The 21,464-nt window shown below is 31.9% G+C and overlaps 3 protein-coding genes across 4 annotated transcripts in view; 2 read left to right on the top strand and 1 right to left on the bottom strand.

Annotated features, from left to right (window-relative positions):
- Window positions 1-7,166, top strand: part of LOC140039126 (uncharacterized) — a 39,359-nt gene extending 32,193 nt beyond the window's left edge. For both annotated transcript variants that reach the window (XM_072084783.1, XM_072084784.1), the window contains exon 3: window positions 6,658-7,166. In XM_072084783.1, coding sequence (XP_071940884.1) covers window positions 6,658-6,931 — 274 coding nt within the window. In that variant the 3' untranslated portion in view covers window positions 6,932-7,166. The remainder of the gene's footprint in view (window positions 1-6,657) is intronic.
- LOC140039194 (lipid droplet-associated hydrolase-like) overlaps window positions 1-21,464 on the top strand; it is a 251,811-nt gene that overhangs the window by 109,469 nt on the left and 120,878 nt on the right. The window lies entirely within an intron of this gene.
- LOC140039374 (androgen-induced gene 1 protein-like) lies at window positions 13,664-20,458 on the bottom strand. Its single transcript, XM_072084979.1, has 6 exons — window positions 20,259-20,458; window positions 19,509-19,643; window positions 19,310-19,411; window positions 18,564-18,679; window positions 17,723-17,874; window positions 13,664-15,059 (listed from the first exon to the last, which is right to left on the bottom strand). Exons 1-6 carry the CDS (start codon window positions 20,421-20,423, stop codon window positions 15,025-15,027), a joined length of 705 nt encoding a protein of 234 aa, XP_071941080.1. The 5' UTR covers window positions 20,424-20,458; the 3' UTR covers window positions 13,664-15,024.

The raw sequence follows: 21,464 nt of genomic DNA on the forward strand, positions 1-21,464 counted from the left end.
CTTCTATATTTAGAATTTATTTATTTGCCTTAAGAATGGATTGAAACGGACGGAATGTTATCTGTAAATCTGGTAACCATGACAGCCCATGTTGTCCAGTACTGACCAGTACGTGTTAAAAGGTGTGTCCTGAACCATTCGTCATATTGACAAACATTTAAGCTGAACAAACATTACTATTATCTAAATGACATCTTATTTTCTCATACTTAAGATCTGTTCCACAACGATTTAAGCTTTGTCTACACCGTCAAACTAGTTTGACAAAATAAAGTGTACCCAAATATGGTAGTGGTATACCCGAATATGGTAGTGATATGAAATCACATAAAGTTTGAAAGTGTAGACAGGGCTTTAGTTGCACATCTGCTTTTGTTTGAACACAAGGGGAAGGGGGGGGGGCTTTATTAAATATCAATAATATGGAATTTTGTTATTGTATAGTGCTTTGTTATTGATTAAATGTAAATGCCTATATGGACCGTCCTTATTGGCTTAACTGGAATTTGCTCTACAAACTCTACTACCATGATCACGTGGAGGACATCCCATCTTTTGTTTTTATAAAATGTACCAAATTCTACCAAATTTAGAACAAAGGGACTAGTCACGGAGGGGTAGGATGATGGTAGAAATGGTAAAGCATCTTGCTTGACGTTAAAATAAAGATGGTGCAACAAGTTTTATTTCTTGTGGCATAAGAGACTGAATCCTAACACCATTGTGCCATAAATTATTATTACAAAAAATATTAAACTATAAACAAAATTCTATGTTTGGCATTATCAAATACTATAGTCTTTATTTTTAATATGTATACAACAATGCTTTTAGCTTTTGCTGCTTTTTGTATTATTTTTTTACGCCAAAATAAATAACAAATAAAAAAAAAAGAGAATCTTCTTAACCTTACAATACATGGATCTAAGAATTTTAAACGATTTAAAATACTTCACTGTTAAAAATAAAAACCACATGTTAGATTTCGGAGTATCTATCCATTCGTGTGTTTGACACGTAAATGATGATCATACAGTATAGTACCTGACACAGGATGCTATTTTTCTAATAGATGTGTCAAACTGTATGATTTTTAAAGATATTTGTCAAAGTAATCTCACGTTATTCTTGATGCAGGTCAAACTTTATAGGAAAATATAATGTTGTAGCACATACTTTAATTTTGTTATTAAGAAAAACTTTTGCAGAATCTTTATTGATTATTAACGCAACGATTGCAATATAATGTATACAAACATATTGATCATTTTGCAGGCAAATTATTTCAAATATGGAAGTAAGCTTACACCTATATAAACTTTATTTATTCATGAGACTGATGTACAGCACAACTCATTCAATCAACAATAATTGTTTTTACACAAGTTTGTGATGTTACAAAATTAATAAATACGAAAAAGAAAGAAAAATTTGAAAAGAAAATTACAGCAGAATCCCTTTTTTTGGAAACTCCAAATATTGAAGTGAGCTTATACTAGTCTTGTGTGGGCTTATTCTCGAGTCTACGATAATTTCAATAACAAAAAAATATTTGATATATCAATCATTATAAGATAAAATATTCCAACAAGAGAAAGAAGTACGTACATACTTGAATTGTTATCAACTTATCAGGAACTGTAAGTGCCGGAAGCTGGCTTTGGATTAATTAAAAGAAAGTTAGCATAATAACTGTGATAAGCATATCACCTGTCATATTAGTAGCTGATTGGTGATCACGATGATTTTGACGTTTTGTGTACCCTCTGTCACGGCACTTCTCACATAGTTTGACATCATCATATTTACACCAACAACAGTTCTATTTCTCTTATCATCTGTCAGTCAAAAATTATCATGACAAGGCTTTTGTTTTCGAGAGTTGTTAATGATAACTGGAATCATGTAGGCAGTTTTTGATTGAGTGGGAGTTTAAAGCGTTGCTAGATAACGCGGCTGGACGTGCGTGACATGGTGGCTCGAATATTTACGATTTTTAAACAATGAAATGGCAGGTTTGTCATTCACAAATTTGATTGTTTATTGAGAAAATTATTAATAAGTTTTACGACAAACAATCGCTGAAATATTGTAATTGTTTGCGAAGGAAAATTATTGATAATCATCGTCTTCATCGGGCAACTAATTTATGCACTTGAACGCCACGCCGTTTGTCAACAACAAAGTTGAAGTTTTTATGAAAAGCGTGAAATCTATTATCTTTTGATCTACTTATGAAATTAATTGTTCTTTATTTCATGATAAATGTATGTAGAACTCAATTAATGGTATTCATACAAATAGCAACTAATAGTACAATAAATACCAATATAACTACATTACAATCCTATTACAGTACTAGGATATTTAATTTGATATATATTATATTTATCTATCTATCTTTGTCCAAGTACTCTTGCTTGCACTGATGAAATCTGGCTATTTTACGTTTTGATTTAGCATTTCGCTTTTTTTTTTTATCTCCATTGAGATACAGCCACTGAAACCCACAGCATTGTCATTTTTCAGTAATTTGCCCTTGGATTTATATATAATATATGTATATATAGACACAAAGTAGGATGAAGGGCTAGTGCTGCCTGAAAGCTCTGCTAACATTTCTGGCTGTTTTACTTTATCGTTTTGACTTAGCTTTTCGGTAACTGGTATATTAAGAGTATGCTCAGACATAAAGAGTTATGGTATCATTTTTAAAATACATTAGCATATAGTGATGTTTTGAGATTGATAGCTGTTCAGACTAGTGGAGCATTTAATTGTAGGTGGATTCCGCTAATCTTTCTGTAGTTCAGAGTTATGGAGTAACATGGTTTTATATTGAAAAAACATATTAATGTTTTGAGATTATCTTAAAGCAGTTCAGACTAGTGGAGCATTTAATTGTAGGTGGATTCCGCTAATCTTTTTGTAATTCAGAGTTATTGGAGTAAAATGGTTTTATATTGAAAAAACATATAGTGATGTTTTGAGATTTATCTTAAAGCTGTTCAGACTAGTGGAGCATTTATTTGCAGGTGGATTCCGCTAATCTTTCTATACAATGGAGTTATTCGGCACATACAATACAAATTCATAGGTCTGAACAATCGGTGTCATGTTCAGCAGAGGTGATATTCTTTTGGTTGAATGTTAAATGTTGCGTCTTGACAAAACATCGGCCGGCAGAAGCTGATACGATGTGGCAGGGAGTTAATCCTACTAGATAATAGAGTCAATCGCCACTCATCTCAAAACTATCAAACGCGCTTTATTTGTTAGTTCTATACAGATTACTCCCAATGACTCACGTTCATATTTAGTCTTTATAACTATTTACAGATGTTCCCGCTGAAATTTTACAGTGCATTATTTGTGAAATCATTGAGATTTGTGACATTTGTTATTCCCAGGCCCCAATCTTATTCATGTTTATTTGATGTTTTTTTAAAGGATTCATAAAAAATGGTTTTCGAAATGTTCTAGTTTTTATGCAGATTATTTCGTAACATTTAAACATCGTAACCGTGACTTATCCTCGTAAAAGTTTAAGATGTTAATCAAATAACTACTGCTTCTGTTACTGCCAACAAACAATAAGATATAAAAATAAATAGCATGGTAATTATAAAGCCTAATATTATTTAATATTCTATTGACATCATAGAGCAACCTAGAAAAGACTTAAATCGTCCTTGGGACCAGCTATAGGGAATTCAGTGACTTAATGCTATTCCGCCGAAAAGTCTTCCGATACTTATCTCCAACTTTTTGGCTTCTCAACTTGATGAAGATCCTTCAGTGTTTACTATTTATTTACTTAGTGCACTGATTTTCAAAGTGGTACCGTAAAGATCCTTTGCTATTTCTTTTATTTTCTTTTAGTGTTACTAAATCTTAAATTTGAAAATTTAGTTGGGTTATGGGAAGATTCTTCTTCTTCTTGCTATGGATTAGTTGTAATTGCTGTCTGTAAAATATAAATTTATTGACTAACTATATAGATACAAACAAATTAAACTGGTCAAATTTAAGATAAGAAAAGATAAATCTTTATTGTCATGACCACAACAAGGCGAACAAGAGGGATAAAATACATTATCTTTGAAAATGTTGAGTTGGAGACATGTATTGTGGACAAAAGGATAGATAAAATAGAAATTGTTTTAGACACAGATTCATTTAATTCTAAATAAATATTCTTGGTATCTTTGAAACCAATTTAGTAATATTTAAAAAACTTATTGTTTTTTTTCTATCTTTTGTTTAATTTAGTAAATGTAATATTTTAGTAGGCTTATTCTTTTTGTCTGACCTATGTTAATACTTCTTCTGCAGCTGATTTGACATTTTGACCTTATGTGGTATCCATATTGACACTTAGTTTGCTTGTCCACACGAAACAATATCGATTCATCTCTACACGCACGTTGGCATATTAACAGCCATGCAAACTGCTATAATAGGAATTTTATTTTTATCATTTGGTCACTTCCTCCGAAAACAAATAAACAGCATAACATTGAGAACAGAAGCTTAAGTATCACCACACCCTTGGTAACGGTTACGTCACGAGAAAACCGCGCTATAAACGAAGGCAGATGGGTTGATGATCAGACGTATAAGTGACTGATACGTTGTTAAAATGCATGGTCACGTATTCCATATAGATGCTACATTAACCACTGTACATCAACCGATGTGCAGTGTTAGCTTTACTTGTGTCGTTTTAAGTCAACATAATTTTTCTAAGTTTGGCTAGAATATATGATATCTCAAGTGTTTATTTGCCTCTTCCAAATATTTGGAATGACCCATAGAATATTTTTGCGGTGTTCGTGGCAAAGTATACAGATTTCAATTGTCTTCTGATTACAGAAGTTTTACGTGATACAGCTTAAGAATCTGAGCATTGTCATACAATTACTATTGTTATAGTATGATCAAAGCTAAATAAACTGATTTAAAACAAAGGTTAACCCGATAATATAATTTAATATTAGTTTATCATATTTATTTGTAAATAATATAAATATTTTAGAATTTGATTAAACTTTAATCAACATTAGTCATAATCATATGTTACTTTTATATAATAATATATATTATATAATAACTTTAAAAATAGATAATCTATGTTTTAGCCGACATCCAAACATGACTTGCAGTATCCATGAGCTGTTTTAAACTTTTTTAAAAACTCATATTTTCATTCTTTTTATTTTTATAAATAAATTGTATATTAAATTGTAGCATTTTACTGTAATTAAAGCTACATTTTAATCTTTCTATTAGTCGTTTCAACATTTTATGGAATATTTTTTTTAAATTTAATGTGTTATTATTTGAACATATTGCTTTAAATATCATTACATGTAAAGTTCTGTCTACACTATCAAACTTTATGTGACAAAAAAATGCGATGTGCCCTAATATGGACATGATGATGTCATATCACTACCATATTTGGGCATATCATAATAATACCATATTTCGACACAATTTATTTTATCAAACTAGTTTGATAATGTAGACAGAGCTTTATTTTCAAACAAGTGACTGTCAAATACGCATCTGAGTCAACATTAACATTAGCATGTTTCTTTTATTTTTAATTTTTATTATTTACGGTAACAAGATAGGAGAAATCTTATCAGATTCGATTTCATAACAAAAAAGTTACAAAGTAAAAGTTTACCCAGATAATGATCAATTTCCTAATTGGCTCCTTGATGTCTTAATGAAGCATAAGACAACACGGCTGTATTGTTTTATGTATTATATCAGTAACCTTTGTAATATTTCATACTACTTATTTTGTTATTGTTTGTTGCTGAAACTAGATCGTAATTAATACAGTATGCTGGTAGTAGTGTGGCATGCTTTCTGATATGCGTTAATACACAGTTGGTCAGTGTAAAGTTTATGGCTCGGTTTTTTTCGACCAGCACTTAATTCTAAGAAGTGTCCTCGAAAACTAGATTAAATATGTCAACTGCAATTTACAGTAATTAATTGTTTGTTTTTAAGTTGCATTTTATTTGTGCTAGCATTTTTGTTTAACATCAGTGGTGTAACGCAGATGCCTGAGGCCTTGGGCGTTCTTAGCCTTTTTGGACATATTTTAATGCCTGTTTTTTCCTATGGGCTCAGGGGCCCAATAAGATCCGGGGCCCCTGGGTTTAGCTAGTGAGCGCTCAAGTCATTATGCCACTGTTTAACATATATTTAGTGTGTGCATAGAAGAACATATTGTCTTGTCTGAAGGAACAATCAAAATTTCTGTTTTTATGCGAGAATTGTCAGAATTAGTTTGCATGCCGATCCATAGATACGTAGACACATAGATAGAAGAATAGATAGATCAAGATTTAGCTCGTAGAATCAAAGGTAAAGTGAATCCTGTATTCATTCTAAATGTATGGAAATAAGCTATATATGGTAGTGATATGCCCAAATATGGTAGTGATATGCCCAAATATGGTAGTGATATGACCTCATCATGTTCATATATGGATACATTACATTTTTTTTGTCACATTTGATAGTGTAGACAGGGCTTAATACCATTTGAGTAATTACTACTACTGTTAATATGATAATTTGAAATTATTTTTTAGAAAATGTAAATAACTATCAACTTACTTTTATTTTTTGCAGATATATCCATTCAAAAGAGAAGCCATTCAAATGTCAGGAATGCGGCAAAGGCTTCTGTCAGTCACGAACGCTTGCCGTTCACAAGACGCTACACTTGCAGGAATCACCGCACAAGTGCCCGACATGTAGTCGAACATTCAACCAACGTAGCAATCTGAAAACGCATTTACTGACGCACACGGATATCAAACCGTACAACTGCGAGCATTGCGGCAAGGTTTTCAGACGGAATTGCGATCTGCGGCGTCACAGTCTCACACACAGAATTCCATGAGCGTCTAGAAGATAAAGGCACACTTCATGCATTCCAACTCAGGGTTTTGTCACAGTCGGGGTGGGTGGATCGTTTACCTTACTTAAAATTATGAAGGGATAAAAAGTTAGTATAAAAAAAACGGAGATTTAAGTGTTAATGTTTACTTTAGTTTAAATAGAGGGAGTAAAAACTGTTAAAATATGTGTGAACAGTTTTTAAAATAATGGTTTTGAAAGAATATACCATTAAAATGAGCGAAAAGTGTGAAATACATATTATTATGATAATTTGAAATTCATAAGCAAAGTATCAAAAGTGATGATTTATAAATAATTGTAATAAATTGTATATTTTATAAAAAAATTATTACGTAAAATTAGTTAAACCCTGTAAAAATATGTACAAAATTCTTTTTAATAAAAAGGGAAAGAAACTTGTTCTTGAAGAAGGTAAAAGGAAATATCGGTTGAAAGCACAGGAGGTCTTCCTATCTGCATCCAATTGTTTATAAAGGTATTTTATCTAAAGGACCTGTAGTACTTTATTCTATACATCCTTATCCACACCTACGGATAAGGGTGTGCTCATTGTGTTTAATAAAGGTTAGTATAGTTATATTCATATTAGCTTCCATGTGTTTTCTACGACTTCCTCAAGGATTGCTTCCAAGATAAAACAATCGCCTTGTAGATGAACACTCCCTCAAGTAGCCAAACCTATCCCAAGTCGCTACCTTTGTTGGTAGCTTCAGTGTTATTTCTATTACTCGTAGCTTCCATATAATTTGAATTACTTCCTATAGGATTCTTTTCAAGATAAACTCCTTGATGGTGGACACTCCCTCAAGTAGACAAACCTATCCAAATCATCTCCGTATTTAAAATTTGAAGAGTTTTAATGTTGTTTCAATTCCTGGTGGTAGCATCCATATAATTTGAATTATTTCCTATAGGATTCTTTTTAAGATAAACTCCTTGATGGTGGACACTCCCTCAAGTAGACAAACCTATCCAAATCATCTCCGTATTTAAAATTTGAAGAGTTTTAATTGTTGTTTCTATTTCTGGTGGTAGCATCCATATAATTTGAATTATTTCCTATAGGATTCTTTTTAAGATAAACTCCTTGATGGTGGACACTCCCTCAAGTAGACAAACCTATCCAAATCATTTCCGTATTTAAAACTTGAAGAGTTTTAATTGTTGTTTCTATTTCTGGTGGTAGCTTCCATGTGTTTTGTACAATTTCTTATTAGATTTCTTTTTAAAGATGAACTCTCACTCAGTTTCTTCAGTCAATCTAATTGTCTATAAGCCAACAGAATTACCCCTTTTTTATCTTGATTTAGTCAAACCAGGGAGTTGCAACAAACCAGGAAGAGACGTTAAATTATATAAATACTTAATTTTCACACTTTATTATTCAAATTTTATTTTACATACTTTATAAGCCAAAATAATTATAAACATTTATATTCGTCAGACACGGTGGCCAGCAGGCAGCAACGTGTAGGCCTACCGCTAGGGAAGTTATACTTCTTGATCACTTCCTCAATGTGGCTATTGAGTGTCTATCAATCACTTGCATTCCCCCAAATAAATTAACCTACCCATACTTAATCTATGATACCAATCAAGCTAACCGATCTTTAAAAAATATTTTAAAATTTAAATTCAAATGGTTTTTTAAAACTATATAGGCCTCAATTTGGTTATATAAAGCTCTGTATGCACTATAAAACTTTATGTGACAGAAAAATGTGATGTGCCCATATATTACTACCATATTTAAGCATATCACCACCATATTTGGGTACATCACACTTTTGTTGTCAAACGAGTTTGATAGTGTAGACAGAGCTTAAGATAGTAAATAAAATAGCTATCCAAGCAAAATTTAATAACATTTTAAAAACATTAAAACAATGTTTTTATATTAAATAAAAAGCTATAAAAAAACATTTATACTACAATTATTATTATTCATACATTTGAACCACACATTTTTACTGCATTTTTTTGATTTGAAAACAGTTTTGTATTTTATCGTTTAATTCTTTCTACATTCTTTCAACACTATTTATTAATATATACATTTTTGAACCCAATTTGTAAAATGAATCCTAACTTTATGTATTGTAAATAGATCGTGTAACTTTTTATCTGTTTAGCATATTGTTGTAAATACAGAATGAATAGATATTGATTGAAATATAATTATTTAAAATTAATTTGTAACAAAATTAATGTAATCTATATATTCTATACCAATAAATAATGGTGCTGATTAAATGATTGGTGGATTATATTAATTATAATACACCTGAGTGTATATCCTTACTATCTTTATTGGTTAATTTTGTAACATGTGCCGTGCATTATTTAGTTCTATTGCATGGTAAAACTTCTGATTCATAATTCTAGTGCACACTCAACTTTTGTAAACATTTTGAGAATGTTGAAGGTTGGTGAATGTTTTGCGTATGGAAAACCAACTTGTAGTGTATGCTGTATCTAAGAACTTTAAACTGCGACCAAATTCTGAATGTTATAAATCTTGTTACATAAATCCTCTCATTTCAAATAATCTTTATTCTATTGAATAATTTACAATTTATTATAAAAGTATAGCAATAATTGTAACAAATTCACATTAAAACAAAGTATACTTTTTTGTGCTATTATATAAATAATAAAAAGAAATTTATAATTAAAAAAAATAAAATATATTGCTGCTAAGTTCATCAAAATACTTTTAAATGAATATACATATGATTAAACTATGAGATGTATTTTCTGTGAAATTATAGGCAAAATATTTTTGATGAAAAATTTAATAAAATAATTTTATATAAGTAGAATTCGTTGAAATTCTACAAGTCATTGATTTAAATGGTGCTGAAATTAAATACAAATTATTTATTTTTATGATAAATATCAAATATTGATAATTAGTAATTATTATTGTATACATTGTAGATAAGCATGTCAAGATTTTCTACTCCAGTAACTGCAACAACTTCAATATAATTACTGCAGTAATAATATTAATTTACTTTTATTCAACAAAAACCACTTCCAAAGTTAGAAGCCATGGTCAAATGAGACCAGATTATATGCAACTTTTACAATACTGTATAATACAATTACAACAAAATATGATCAAAAACTGACCAAAAAATTAACAATTACTGCAGTAGAATATTATTAACATTATTTCTAAAAGCTGTAAAATAAATTAAGTACATCTTTGTAGAATGTAAGTTTTGTATGTAGATAGTAATGTGTATCTCTTGTTAATGTTCTTGTAACATTTAGAATCATGTTGTTAATGTTCTTGTAACATTTAGAATCATGTATTTATGTTTTATTGTTCATACAGTAGGTAGAACAATGTTAAAAGAAATGTAATATAGGTCAAAGTTCAATAAAATATTTAAATATTTGCATACAACAATAGAACCCCTCCCTGTTCAGAGGACACACCCCTAATGAAGGCAGAATTCGTCAATCATGCCATTAAGTGACACTAAGTGGCTATAGACACTATGCATGTGAAATTAATTTTTCGTTTTCACAAAGATTCACCAATGTTTAGCCTTAACATACGAGTTCATTAATTAACAAGATTACAATAAAATTACACCTTTTATTAGCTGATTTATCTATTTTACATGCGTGTAAATAAAATATATAAATAACATTTCTTTAAGCTAAAATTATGTGTTTCGTGAAGGTCTCTACTAAACCGCATTTTTCGCAAAACGTGAATCAAATTACTGTGTTGTTAGTGCCTCTTTGTGGTATCGCTGACACATTTGGTGGTGTCCCCTTAATAGGGGTTTTATTGTAATATTTAACCATAATAATAATATTGTATCAAATAGTTTGAAGTTTGTATTATACAGATATTGCCTGCTTAGAGGTGAAATATAAGATTTGACATCCCCAAGGGAATGATATTATGTTCGAGGAAATATATAATTCCCGAGAACATAATATCATTCCGAGGGGATGTTAAATCTTATATTTTACCGATATAAAAGGCGATATCTGTTATATTGCATAACTAATGCATTCTATGAAGATGACTGTTATTGTACAACTGGAAACATTTATAAAAACTCAGTGAAGTGATATCCAGTTGAACACATTGGCAGATCATATCTTCAAATGCTTTAGGATTTTATATAAACTTCATTATAGTCTTAGTTAAAGAAATACATCATTTAAGGTGTTTACAATTACATTTTTAACAAACTAAAGCTCTGTCTATACTATCAACTTTTTGTGAAAACAAAATTGTGATATGCCCATATATGGACATGATAATGTCATATCACTTACCATATTTGGGTATATCACTACCATATTTGGGTATATCACTACCATATTTGGGTATATCACTACCATATTTGGGTATATCACTACCATTTTTTTTGTCAAACTAGTTTGATAGTGTAGACAGAGCTTAATGCAGTCCTCAAAATTAGATAGAACAAAATCTGTTTTACTGTTTATTTATAAATTCATCAAATCAATTAATAACGTATTGTTTGTGCAAAATAGTTCGACAGGGTTTTAGTTTACAATTTACAATATTTTTCTGGTGAGTATCACTGAATATACTCTACATCATTGGACAACTTATTTGTGAATAGTAATTGTATCTTTTTAAATCGTAAAACTATTGCGCTTTCGGTGATAATATATGTAAATAAAGTGCTTATATTTGAAGAAGAAAAAGAAAGTTTTATTTCACTTGTATAAGGAGCAATATAGCTTTTAGACATTTTATTTTAAATACCATTTGGTAAATTGCTGTAATTTGCGAGTTGCAGGACAGAGAATGGCTACAGTAGCTAACAGTACACTGAATAGAGGTACAGTTAGTAAATGGTATTAGTGCTCTGTATGTGTACATTCAGAGGTGCAATTAGCAAATGTTAATAGAGGTATCTTCCATTTTTTAGAATAGTCAAAGAATGTGTTGGCATTCTTTGAAAAATAATTTATTTTGTACTAAACTCTGATGACCCAATAAAGTGATTTTCACTATGTAATCTGTGCTGTAATGTTTATTCAGTTTTTTCTATTGCTTAAAGGCCAATTTACACAGATGAGCCGTGGTAATGGTAAAAAGGTAAAGGTATTTATATTTGTCCTCAAGCTTAACTGGAAACTGAGGAAATTCGCAGAAAATCGCGTAGCTTGTCCCACATGGAGTCTTCATATATGGGTACATCACATTTTTTTGTCACATAAAGTTTGATAGTGTAGACAGAGCTTAAGTCAGACAGCAGCAGTATTTGTATTCAGGTTTTGAAGGACAGTCAGCGCGCACCTAGGATTGGTAGCTCTAAAGATAATTTGATGATTCGACTTTTAAAGTCTGGTTGCTACCACCTGTTGGTACACTCACGTATAGTATAATGTACGCTCCAGCAGTACATTGAAACTGTCACACGGTCGAACACGTCATTTTCTCGCAAAAAAACATTGTCACGTTTGTCAGGTGGGTCTTTTAATGCCACAGACTCTATATTTATAAAAACAATTTTTATGTTATTTTGATTTGTTGTCTGAGGTTTATTTTAGAATTTTTATGGGCTCTGTATTAAAAGACAAACAAGTTAATTTGTGGACAAGTTTTATCTGATTTTAATTTAACATATAAGGATAATCAAATACCCTATAATTAATTATCTTTATAGCAGCTATACATTGTAATAAAATCACAACTTTAAACAGATCTCCAAAATGTTATACTGACTAAAAGGTTAAAAAAAGGTGTTTAGTGGAAACAGTGGCAGATCAAAGATTTGAAATAGGGGGTCCCCGGTGCCTAAAAGTATAAATGAAGGGCTGAACTTAATTTAAAATCTGTGACCGGGCCGATTGGGTACCCTCCTTGAGTCCGCCCCTGGGAAACTGAGAACAGAGTATGTTTATAAAACTGTATGAAAGCTGGGTAGCGCTAACAAGGGCCAACCTCGGTACAACCTGTCCAGGGTTTCACCTTCCATGTTTGGGAACTGTACCATACTGGTGCCATAAGCCATGAAACACCTGTAACGTCAATCACATGGCTTATCACTTTTTATGAGCCAATCACTTAAAAAAAAACAATGACCAATTTGACAGGAAGTTAAATGAAATTCAATAAATTAGTCGAAGGAAAGAACGAAAAACAATAAGCAGGTGATAGAAACGATGGGAAACGCTCGTTGAAAAAAGATCGAGTCAACGAGCCGTTGGATAACCCCTTAGAGACTTAGAAAATGAACAGTGAAAATAGAGATAGTTGTGTATAGAAAAACACTTATTATTAAAAATAAACTTGCAATTTTAAAAGTGTAAGTACGCATTTCCAATTTTTAGATACTCGGAAATATCTAGTTGATTTCTGTAACCTTGGATTGGAAACAAAAATGAAAGGTAAAAATACTTTAAATGAGATTTGATTCTAAAGAAGGATGTTGAACTTAAAGGTTTTTCTACACAACTGCAAGAGAAATAAACAATATGATTTGTAGATAGTTATTTTATTATTCTTTCAACAAATAATTCCTTTTGTAATATTATATAATTACTGTACACATAATCGTACCATATTGGTGTATATTTTTTCAATATTGAAATTACATTTATACAGTAAAAATGTATTACAAATTTTTAAACCATGATTTATTTTTTAACATAAAAAAGTCTAAAATTGGTAAAGTAATAAAATGTTAAATTATTGGGTTTTTTTCATTATGTTTATTATTTATAAATTAAAATACTTTGAAATGAATATATTATGATTTTTGTGGATCATAAAATTATACATAATTTTTAACTTTTAAAGTTAACTTTATACAGAAATTAAATATTATTTTACCAACCTTAATATACTTTTCAGGAGCACAAGCTTTGACTTTGTAAACCAAACATTTAAAAGAAGATTTTATTTGTGGATGACTAGAGTAAAACAGTATCAACAGTTTCACATTTTATTTCAAGTAAAGTTATCAAATTACATTGAAGGTAAGTATATCCCTTAGATATGTTGTTTTTTAGTTGGCAAATAATATTAGTCATGCTTATATATTGTAAGCAAGATTTAGTACAATAATTGATGTGTTAGCTTAATTAAAGTTAAGTTATATAAACTATAGGTGGCAGTAGATATCTTTCACAATTCTGTACTGTCTTATTCATTACTGTAATTACACAATACAGATGTTTATAATTGACATGTCTGCAGTCCAGTATACAAAAGGTTGTCATTTATTTTTTCATATGAACTAAGTCATTACTAAAATGCTTTAAAATTATTAAAACATTACAACATAAAGCATTAAAGTATAATTCTGTACATACTCCATGAGTGATGTAACGGCTATGAGCACTCACAGGCTCAACCCAGGGGCCCCAGACCTTAAGTGGCCCCAGAGTATTAGCAGCCCAATGCACTTACCCAGCCTATGGGAGGGCCCCCTAGAAGTGCTAAACCTGGGGCCTTTTCCCCTGCATTACACTACTGACTCCATGCAATAAATATTGCATCCTAAAGCTCTGTCTACACTATGAAACTTTATATGACAAAAAAATGTGATTTGCCATATATGAACATGATGATGTCATATCACTACTATATTTTGGTATATCACTACCATATTTAAGCATATCACTACCATATTTAAGCATATCACTACCACATTTGGGCACATCACACTTGTTGTCAATTAACATTGATAGTGTAGACAGAGCTTAAGATGTATGTCTGGTATTATACTTTCATATTAAAGCGCTTTCAATCTGTGACTCTCTAGAAACTAGTTATATCATGTTATGTCATTATGTGTGTATGAATGGACATGTGATGTGTTCCTTCACTTGATTCCTCAACACAGTTTTGATGGATCAACATAATATTTGTAGGTAGTTTCAAATCATGACACGCAAACAGTGCATTAATAGCAACTTATAAGGATTCTTTGACATCTAATCCATATTTTTCAAATTAAAGGAATGTTTTAGGAACATACTTTATTTATATTTCATCTTTATTTTATTTATTTATTTTTATATATTGCTTACACTTGATATTTGCAGAAGAGAACTCTTTTAGTCAATTTTAAAATTTTCTTCAGGAACTTTACCTGCAAGAATATAAATAAATGAAATTAATATTAAAAGATAAATATATAAGACTTTCATAAATGCTACACAGACCAGAATTGGCTGGATTCTAGGATTGGGTAATAACAAATTACTCTCAGTGTGTGTCATGCTCATACATTTCTAAACAACAACACCACTTGTTGGAAATTACTCCGCAATTTAACTATAAATACACTCAATATACATTATTACACCAGCAGTTTATTCAGGGCTCTAATATTGAACACTCATATTAAAATGAATCCACAATGTTTATTGGTTATTAAATTGACCTAATTTAACTGTCCAGCTGTCCACATTTATCCAATCATAGAGTCCCTCAATAAACAACCCCCATTCACGATTGACGCTAAACATGCCCACCATGTACGTTTTGAAAATATGAAATCATTTATCTAAACTATCCACATTACTAATCCTAACATTACGTTGTATCCAAGCAATTTACTCATTTTGCACAACAGAGGCTAGGCCCAGGATTTATTGATGGTTGCAACACTTGTGGGGGAGATTTGCCTGTCACACGTTCTTCACCTGTCCTGGTATTTTTTCTACAGGAAGTGATCTCATAACATATGGGAGATGACCTGATTTGTAAAGGGCTTGTGATTTCTCAAAATTTAAACAAATTTAATTTTTTATAGTTCTTATCCACGTTTTACTATCACACATTTTGCAAAAAAATTATGTTAAATTGAGTTAACTTTTTATTTACCGTATCAAATTTGGGATTGCGCAATTTACTCGGCCATACTTAATTATTTCAACCGATCATGTCACCGGTTGGTTAAGTGATGAACGTATCTACTGACAATAGATTTTATACGAAGACACAGGGTTGATTAGCACAATTGTCCCTTCACAATATATGGCACGTTGCCAACGATGACAATCAACTTTTGGTAATGTCACTAACTGTAAGCTGGGGTTTGTGAAAATATTGTCACTAGCAATAAGCGGCAGTTTGTGACATTGTTACATAGAAAAACAGGGTTATTTCACATTGTGACTAACGCTAACAGTAAACAAATGGGGGTTTTCGTGAAATTTCATAGTTGCCAATGTGACATCTGCAGATATTCAGATAGTTGGCAATAGCTATATTTAGTTATGATTTGGTAACCTCTAAATGGCCTTCAATATTGAGCATGCACTTAAAAAGGAGTGTTGTGGCCCTGTTTCGTAACCTCAACAGTAGTGTAAAAGTGAAAGTACACAGTTTTGCAGATACCAGTAGCATCAAGCCCCAGCAGCACCAGCAAGCCAATACATAACTAAATTCATTACTTACACTGAACTTAGCCTGCACTTTGCATTATTAGACTTCTGAAATTCATACTCTTTTTTGTCAATATTTAAGTTTCTTTTAATTTTTATCTATGTTTTCAATCCAGAACAATTTGATTTGATAATAAGTGGAAGTTTTGTGTATGAGGATAAATTGTTTTAAAGATAAAATAAAGTTATCTGTAACACTAATAGTACATATAGGGGTTACAATAGAATTGGTAAGAAAGTATTATAGACAAGGAGCTATTTGTCAACAATTGTAATAATGTTGTTTTCCATTACACCATCAGAAATGCATGTCATGTAAATATTTTGATAATAGTCCATCCTACAAGGAAATTTACTTCAAAGGTAGAACACTAAAAAATGTGCCTTGCAATAACAAAGTTATGGGTTCCTATACTGTTTTTGTGTTTTTTTTACTGTACTTTCAGACCAATACAGTAGAACCTGTGTTTTACGTACCCTGATTTTACGTACGCTTAAAATAACCGATGACGTCATCATTTTCTTACATTGAGGGCGCAATTTAACAACAACAAAGCACACAAAGCCACAATCATGGCTGTGTGGTGAGGAATTCTGCTGTGTGTGGGACAAGCTACGCACGTGCATTCCCCCTAAAGCAGCGACTGTTTTTAATATTGATAGAAAACAATTATATTTTACACTTTATTTAAACATCGCACAGCCTGTATATACTGTACTTTTCTAGTTAGGCCTCACATCTTGCTAGGCCTGCTAGCTTGGCCTGAATAGTCTAGGCAAGGCCTAGCTAGTGACCACCTGCATACTGTACAGAGAAGGGATACAGAAGTAGGCAAACACGGCTAGCTACGATCTCTACGTATTTGGGGTCAATTTAAGGTCAACCTTGATTTTACGAATCCCTTATTTTACGTACGCCTTTCGGTCCCGTACCGTACGTAAAATGGAGGTTCTACTGTACAAGTTTTGAACCCTGCAGGGTCCTTTATAAAGTAAATTTAGTCGAATACAGTCACAGTTCAAAAAGCAAGAAACCATGGAGAGAGATCATTGTACAAGACTGCATTAAATGACCATCAGATACACCAAATTGAAATCCTTACTCACTCATGGCCAACTTTGGATACGTTTCAGAATGTCAAGTACATCAATGTGATTGTTTTCTATAATAAACAAGTCATACATGCCTACATTCAAGACATTCGCAACTTATTTATCGCCATTTAAAAATTATATTTTTAGTCACATGCAACGAAATTCTACAGCTCACTATGTCGGTCAATTGGTAAACACTAACTTGAGCATGCGACTGCAGCCATGTATATGGCCATGTTAAACAGATATGGTGGCTTAATATACTTACTCCATAATTTGGTTGTGATCATTTGTCCAATTGAATAAAAGCAGAGAAGGACGAATGCAGAAATCAATATAAATGCAGCAAATCCGGCACCGGATAAAACACGAAACACAGGATATACCCAGATATCCATCACAAAGCCTAGGTATAGGATCCTAAAAATAGATATGCACGGAAATTTGAAACGAGTTATTAATAGTTTAAAATTAAACAACTCAAATACTTACCTCAACTTATACAGTACTGTATACATATGCTGGAATATTCATTCGAATAAGTTTGAGTATTATTTTGTAGTTTTTATTTTAGTACGAGCAAACAGTTAAGCATAAAGGCTACCCATTCAAATACGCAAATTATTATACTTTTTGTGTGTTTTATATTTGGCTGTTTATATTCATATTTATTTATGTCGCAATATCTGACACGTCAAGACTATATCCAGGATTTTCACAGGGTTTTTTTTTTCCTCTTCAACTAAAGAAAAGATAAATTTAGGCCTAGTCTAATAGATGAAAGTAATTTGCTGGAATAGGATTGGACAAAAATTGTCATGAGCTAGTCCAATTTAGTAGAACTTTCGCAGATAGTCTCAGCTTTTTTTACTCTTTCTCAAATCTTATGAGTTCTACTGGTTTGGACTGTCAATTATTTATTTAATTCTCATTACTCTATTTTACTCTAGGTGAGGTTATTTTGGATGTTAGCTACTGAAGGGAAATACAGTTGAAGTGGTCACCCTCGGATCCTGAAGGTGTACAATCTACAATAAATATGATTGGCTGATTGAGAGGGATTTTAAAACATTTTTTATTTTCAATTCACTGGCGAGATAAACACTTACCATACAAGGTAGGACAAACCAATCACAAGACAGCCTCCAATTCCTTTTTTCCGTGATGGATAGTGATGCCGGACAATGAACATTTCAACGAGAAGCATCGGAAGTATGATAGAATGCTGGATAAAATAAAAAAGTTGATTAAAACATGAAGCAATCTTGATGACTCTAGGAAACCCATAAAGAGTCAACCGGTTATGGAAAGTTGAAAACTACATGGAGCGTTTTAGGGACTCGAAATCAATCTAGAAGATTCTAGGGCTCCAAGTCAATCTAGAAGACTCCATGGCATGCCATGACATGACAAGTTCTAGGGCTCCAAGTCAATCTAGAAGACTCCATGGCATAGCATGACAAGTTCTAGGGCTCCAAGTCAATCTTGAAGACTCTATGGCATGACAAGTTCTAGGGCTCCAAGTCAATCTTAAAGACTCCATGGCATGACAAATTCTAGGACTCAGTCAATCTTGAAAACTTAAGTTAATCCTGAAGAATGAAGGGCAATCTTAAAGGTTCCATGAGTTCATGCATGGCCGTAGCCACCAGTACGGTTAGTAAGGTTTCAACTTGATCACTTTTCACAGAAGTCTTTGATAACAGAGTGTCTTGAACAGGGAATTGTTCTTGCGACAACCCACCACTTTATTTCTTGTGGCTACATCACTCTCATGGTAATGGTATCCTTGGCTGTTTGAACGTTCTAACTTATGAAAATATTAATTGTGTAGTTTTAGCAAAGGAATACTCACCATGGCATGATTCATCCAACTAGGAAAGATGCTATCCAACCATTTTGGAAAAATAAGTTCTCGATCGACAGCATACAGACTCCAAAACACAGTTTGTACAAGCTGTTAAGTAATAGAAAAAAAAACGTAATACTGTATATTTACACCAGTTATCGGATTTAGTTAATAAGGGAAAAATTAAATTTTTTTTTTTACTTACTGCAGCAAAAGGAAATGCAATACTTGCAAGAAACCCATCTCTGAGATCACAGCATTTTCTGCCAACTACGGTAGGACCTGATGTCTGTACAAGATCAGTTACTGTAGCAAAGGCAAAATATGCAGCCTGGAAAAACTTAAAAATAAATCAAGAATCGTGATTACTACATACAGTATTCCAACTAGTGCTAATTAAGAAAATGAATTGAATATAAAATTAGGTTTTTTTTAGTAATTTATTATATATATTAATTATATCATGGAGTTTATACCTCCATGATTATATCAACATTGTCAATATCAATAAATACGAATTGTTAAACACCTTTAAAAACTTGATAAATACCCCAAAAAAATGAATATGAATTTGGTCTAAACTAAAGTGAGACGTTTCGGCCCACAAAGTGATGTTTCGGCACAAAAGTGATGTTTCGGCACAAAAGTGGGCCGAATCGTCCCACTACTGTCTGTGTAGGCCTACTTCTTTAATAACTTTATTTGTTTGTTTTTTGTAACTTGTTGTTGTTTAAATATTACTTTATCAAATTGTGCAGCACGATTTTGAAATCCTGTCTAGGCCTAGCCGAAATTCAAATTTAACCTTGCGCAATTTTAAATCGTTTATTTAATTTGCACATAACAGCTAGGCCTAGCCGGCTTAGGCCTAATCGGGGGCGGCCCACAGGTACGTCAACTGCAGGTCCCGACACTCTCTCCATCAAAATTACCAGCCAATCACTTGCAAACTTACCAAACACCAAATGGTGAGAAATTTGAATTTTCCTCCATATTCATGCTGATGCGGTAGTTTGTGACGTACGTACATATGATCATAATACCATGTATACGCATAAACAGAAAATCCAAGTAAATGGAACAATGTAGAAAAAACTAGAGTTGAATTATTATGGACCATTTTGAAAAAGCTAGGCCTAAACCCACCGTGTGCGATTGCCACAAGTGTCTCTTCTTATCATACAAACAACCAACAGACAAGTAGGCAAGTAGAGGAGTTCTGTTCTATTTTAAATGTTGCTCCACTGGTTCAATTCAAATACTTAACTTTGCATTTATTAAATTTTATTCACATGGATTTATATGCGCATTGTGTAAATTGTCTCATTTTATATCTACTTCGTCGAAAAAAATAAAAATAAAAATATTTCATTATTATGCAGAAAGTTGCCTTATGAATAAAATTATTAGTATTCGGTCTTCAATTCGTATGATAAGAAGAGACCGAGCGCCACCTATCAGCAGTTAAAATGTTTGAAGCTGGAGATGGCGCTAGACAACATTTTCTTCACATCGAAGTTTTTTTTTTACACTGATCGGATGACGAAAAACAAAATATCAAAATGTATTGAATAATAGTTTTTTAGGAGTAGGGCCTACGATTACCGGCAGATAATTGTTGTATTATTATTAAGCATGTTTGTAGTTAGACTTGAGGACCAGAATAAATACCCCTTTTTGTATTATTATAAAATTAATTAATTCTGGCATGTTTCCAGATATTGAATACTGTATATAATACAGGATAATATTAAAAATAATACAAAATAATAAAAACAATATTAATATAAAAAAAGGAAAACAAAAATTAAAAGTAAAATTATATAGTATTACAATATCTACTCTTATTTATTTATTTATTTTATGTCTTTAGGCACTGTGGCCAAGGATTACCAATAGTGAATTAATCACTGTCCTATCAGATAGGTGGTAATCCCCCTGATACAGAGGCTATTGTGTGAACCAGTTCACCGGGGTAACCCCCTACTCTTTTTCGAATAATGAACTGGGTTCTTTAAAGTACACACAGGTTATAACTGTGTACACTGGACCTACGGTTTATAGTCCTTATCCGAGAAGACTTGTTCCACCACCAGAACTAGGAGCGAGTCGGCCTCGAACCCTTGCCGATGTTGTTGTTGGCTCTTTAGGTTCTCTACTG

The sequence above is a fragment of the Antedon mediterranea genome, chromosome 1, assembly GCF_964355755.1.
Source record: "Antedon mediterranea chromosome 1, ecAntMedi1.1, whole genome shotgun sequence".
Taxonomy (NCBI): Eukaryota; Metazoa; Echinodermata; class Crinoidea; order Comatulida; family Antedonidae; genus Antedon; species Antedon mediterranea.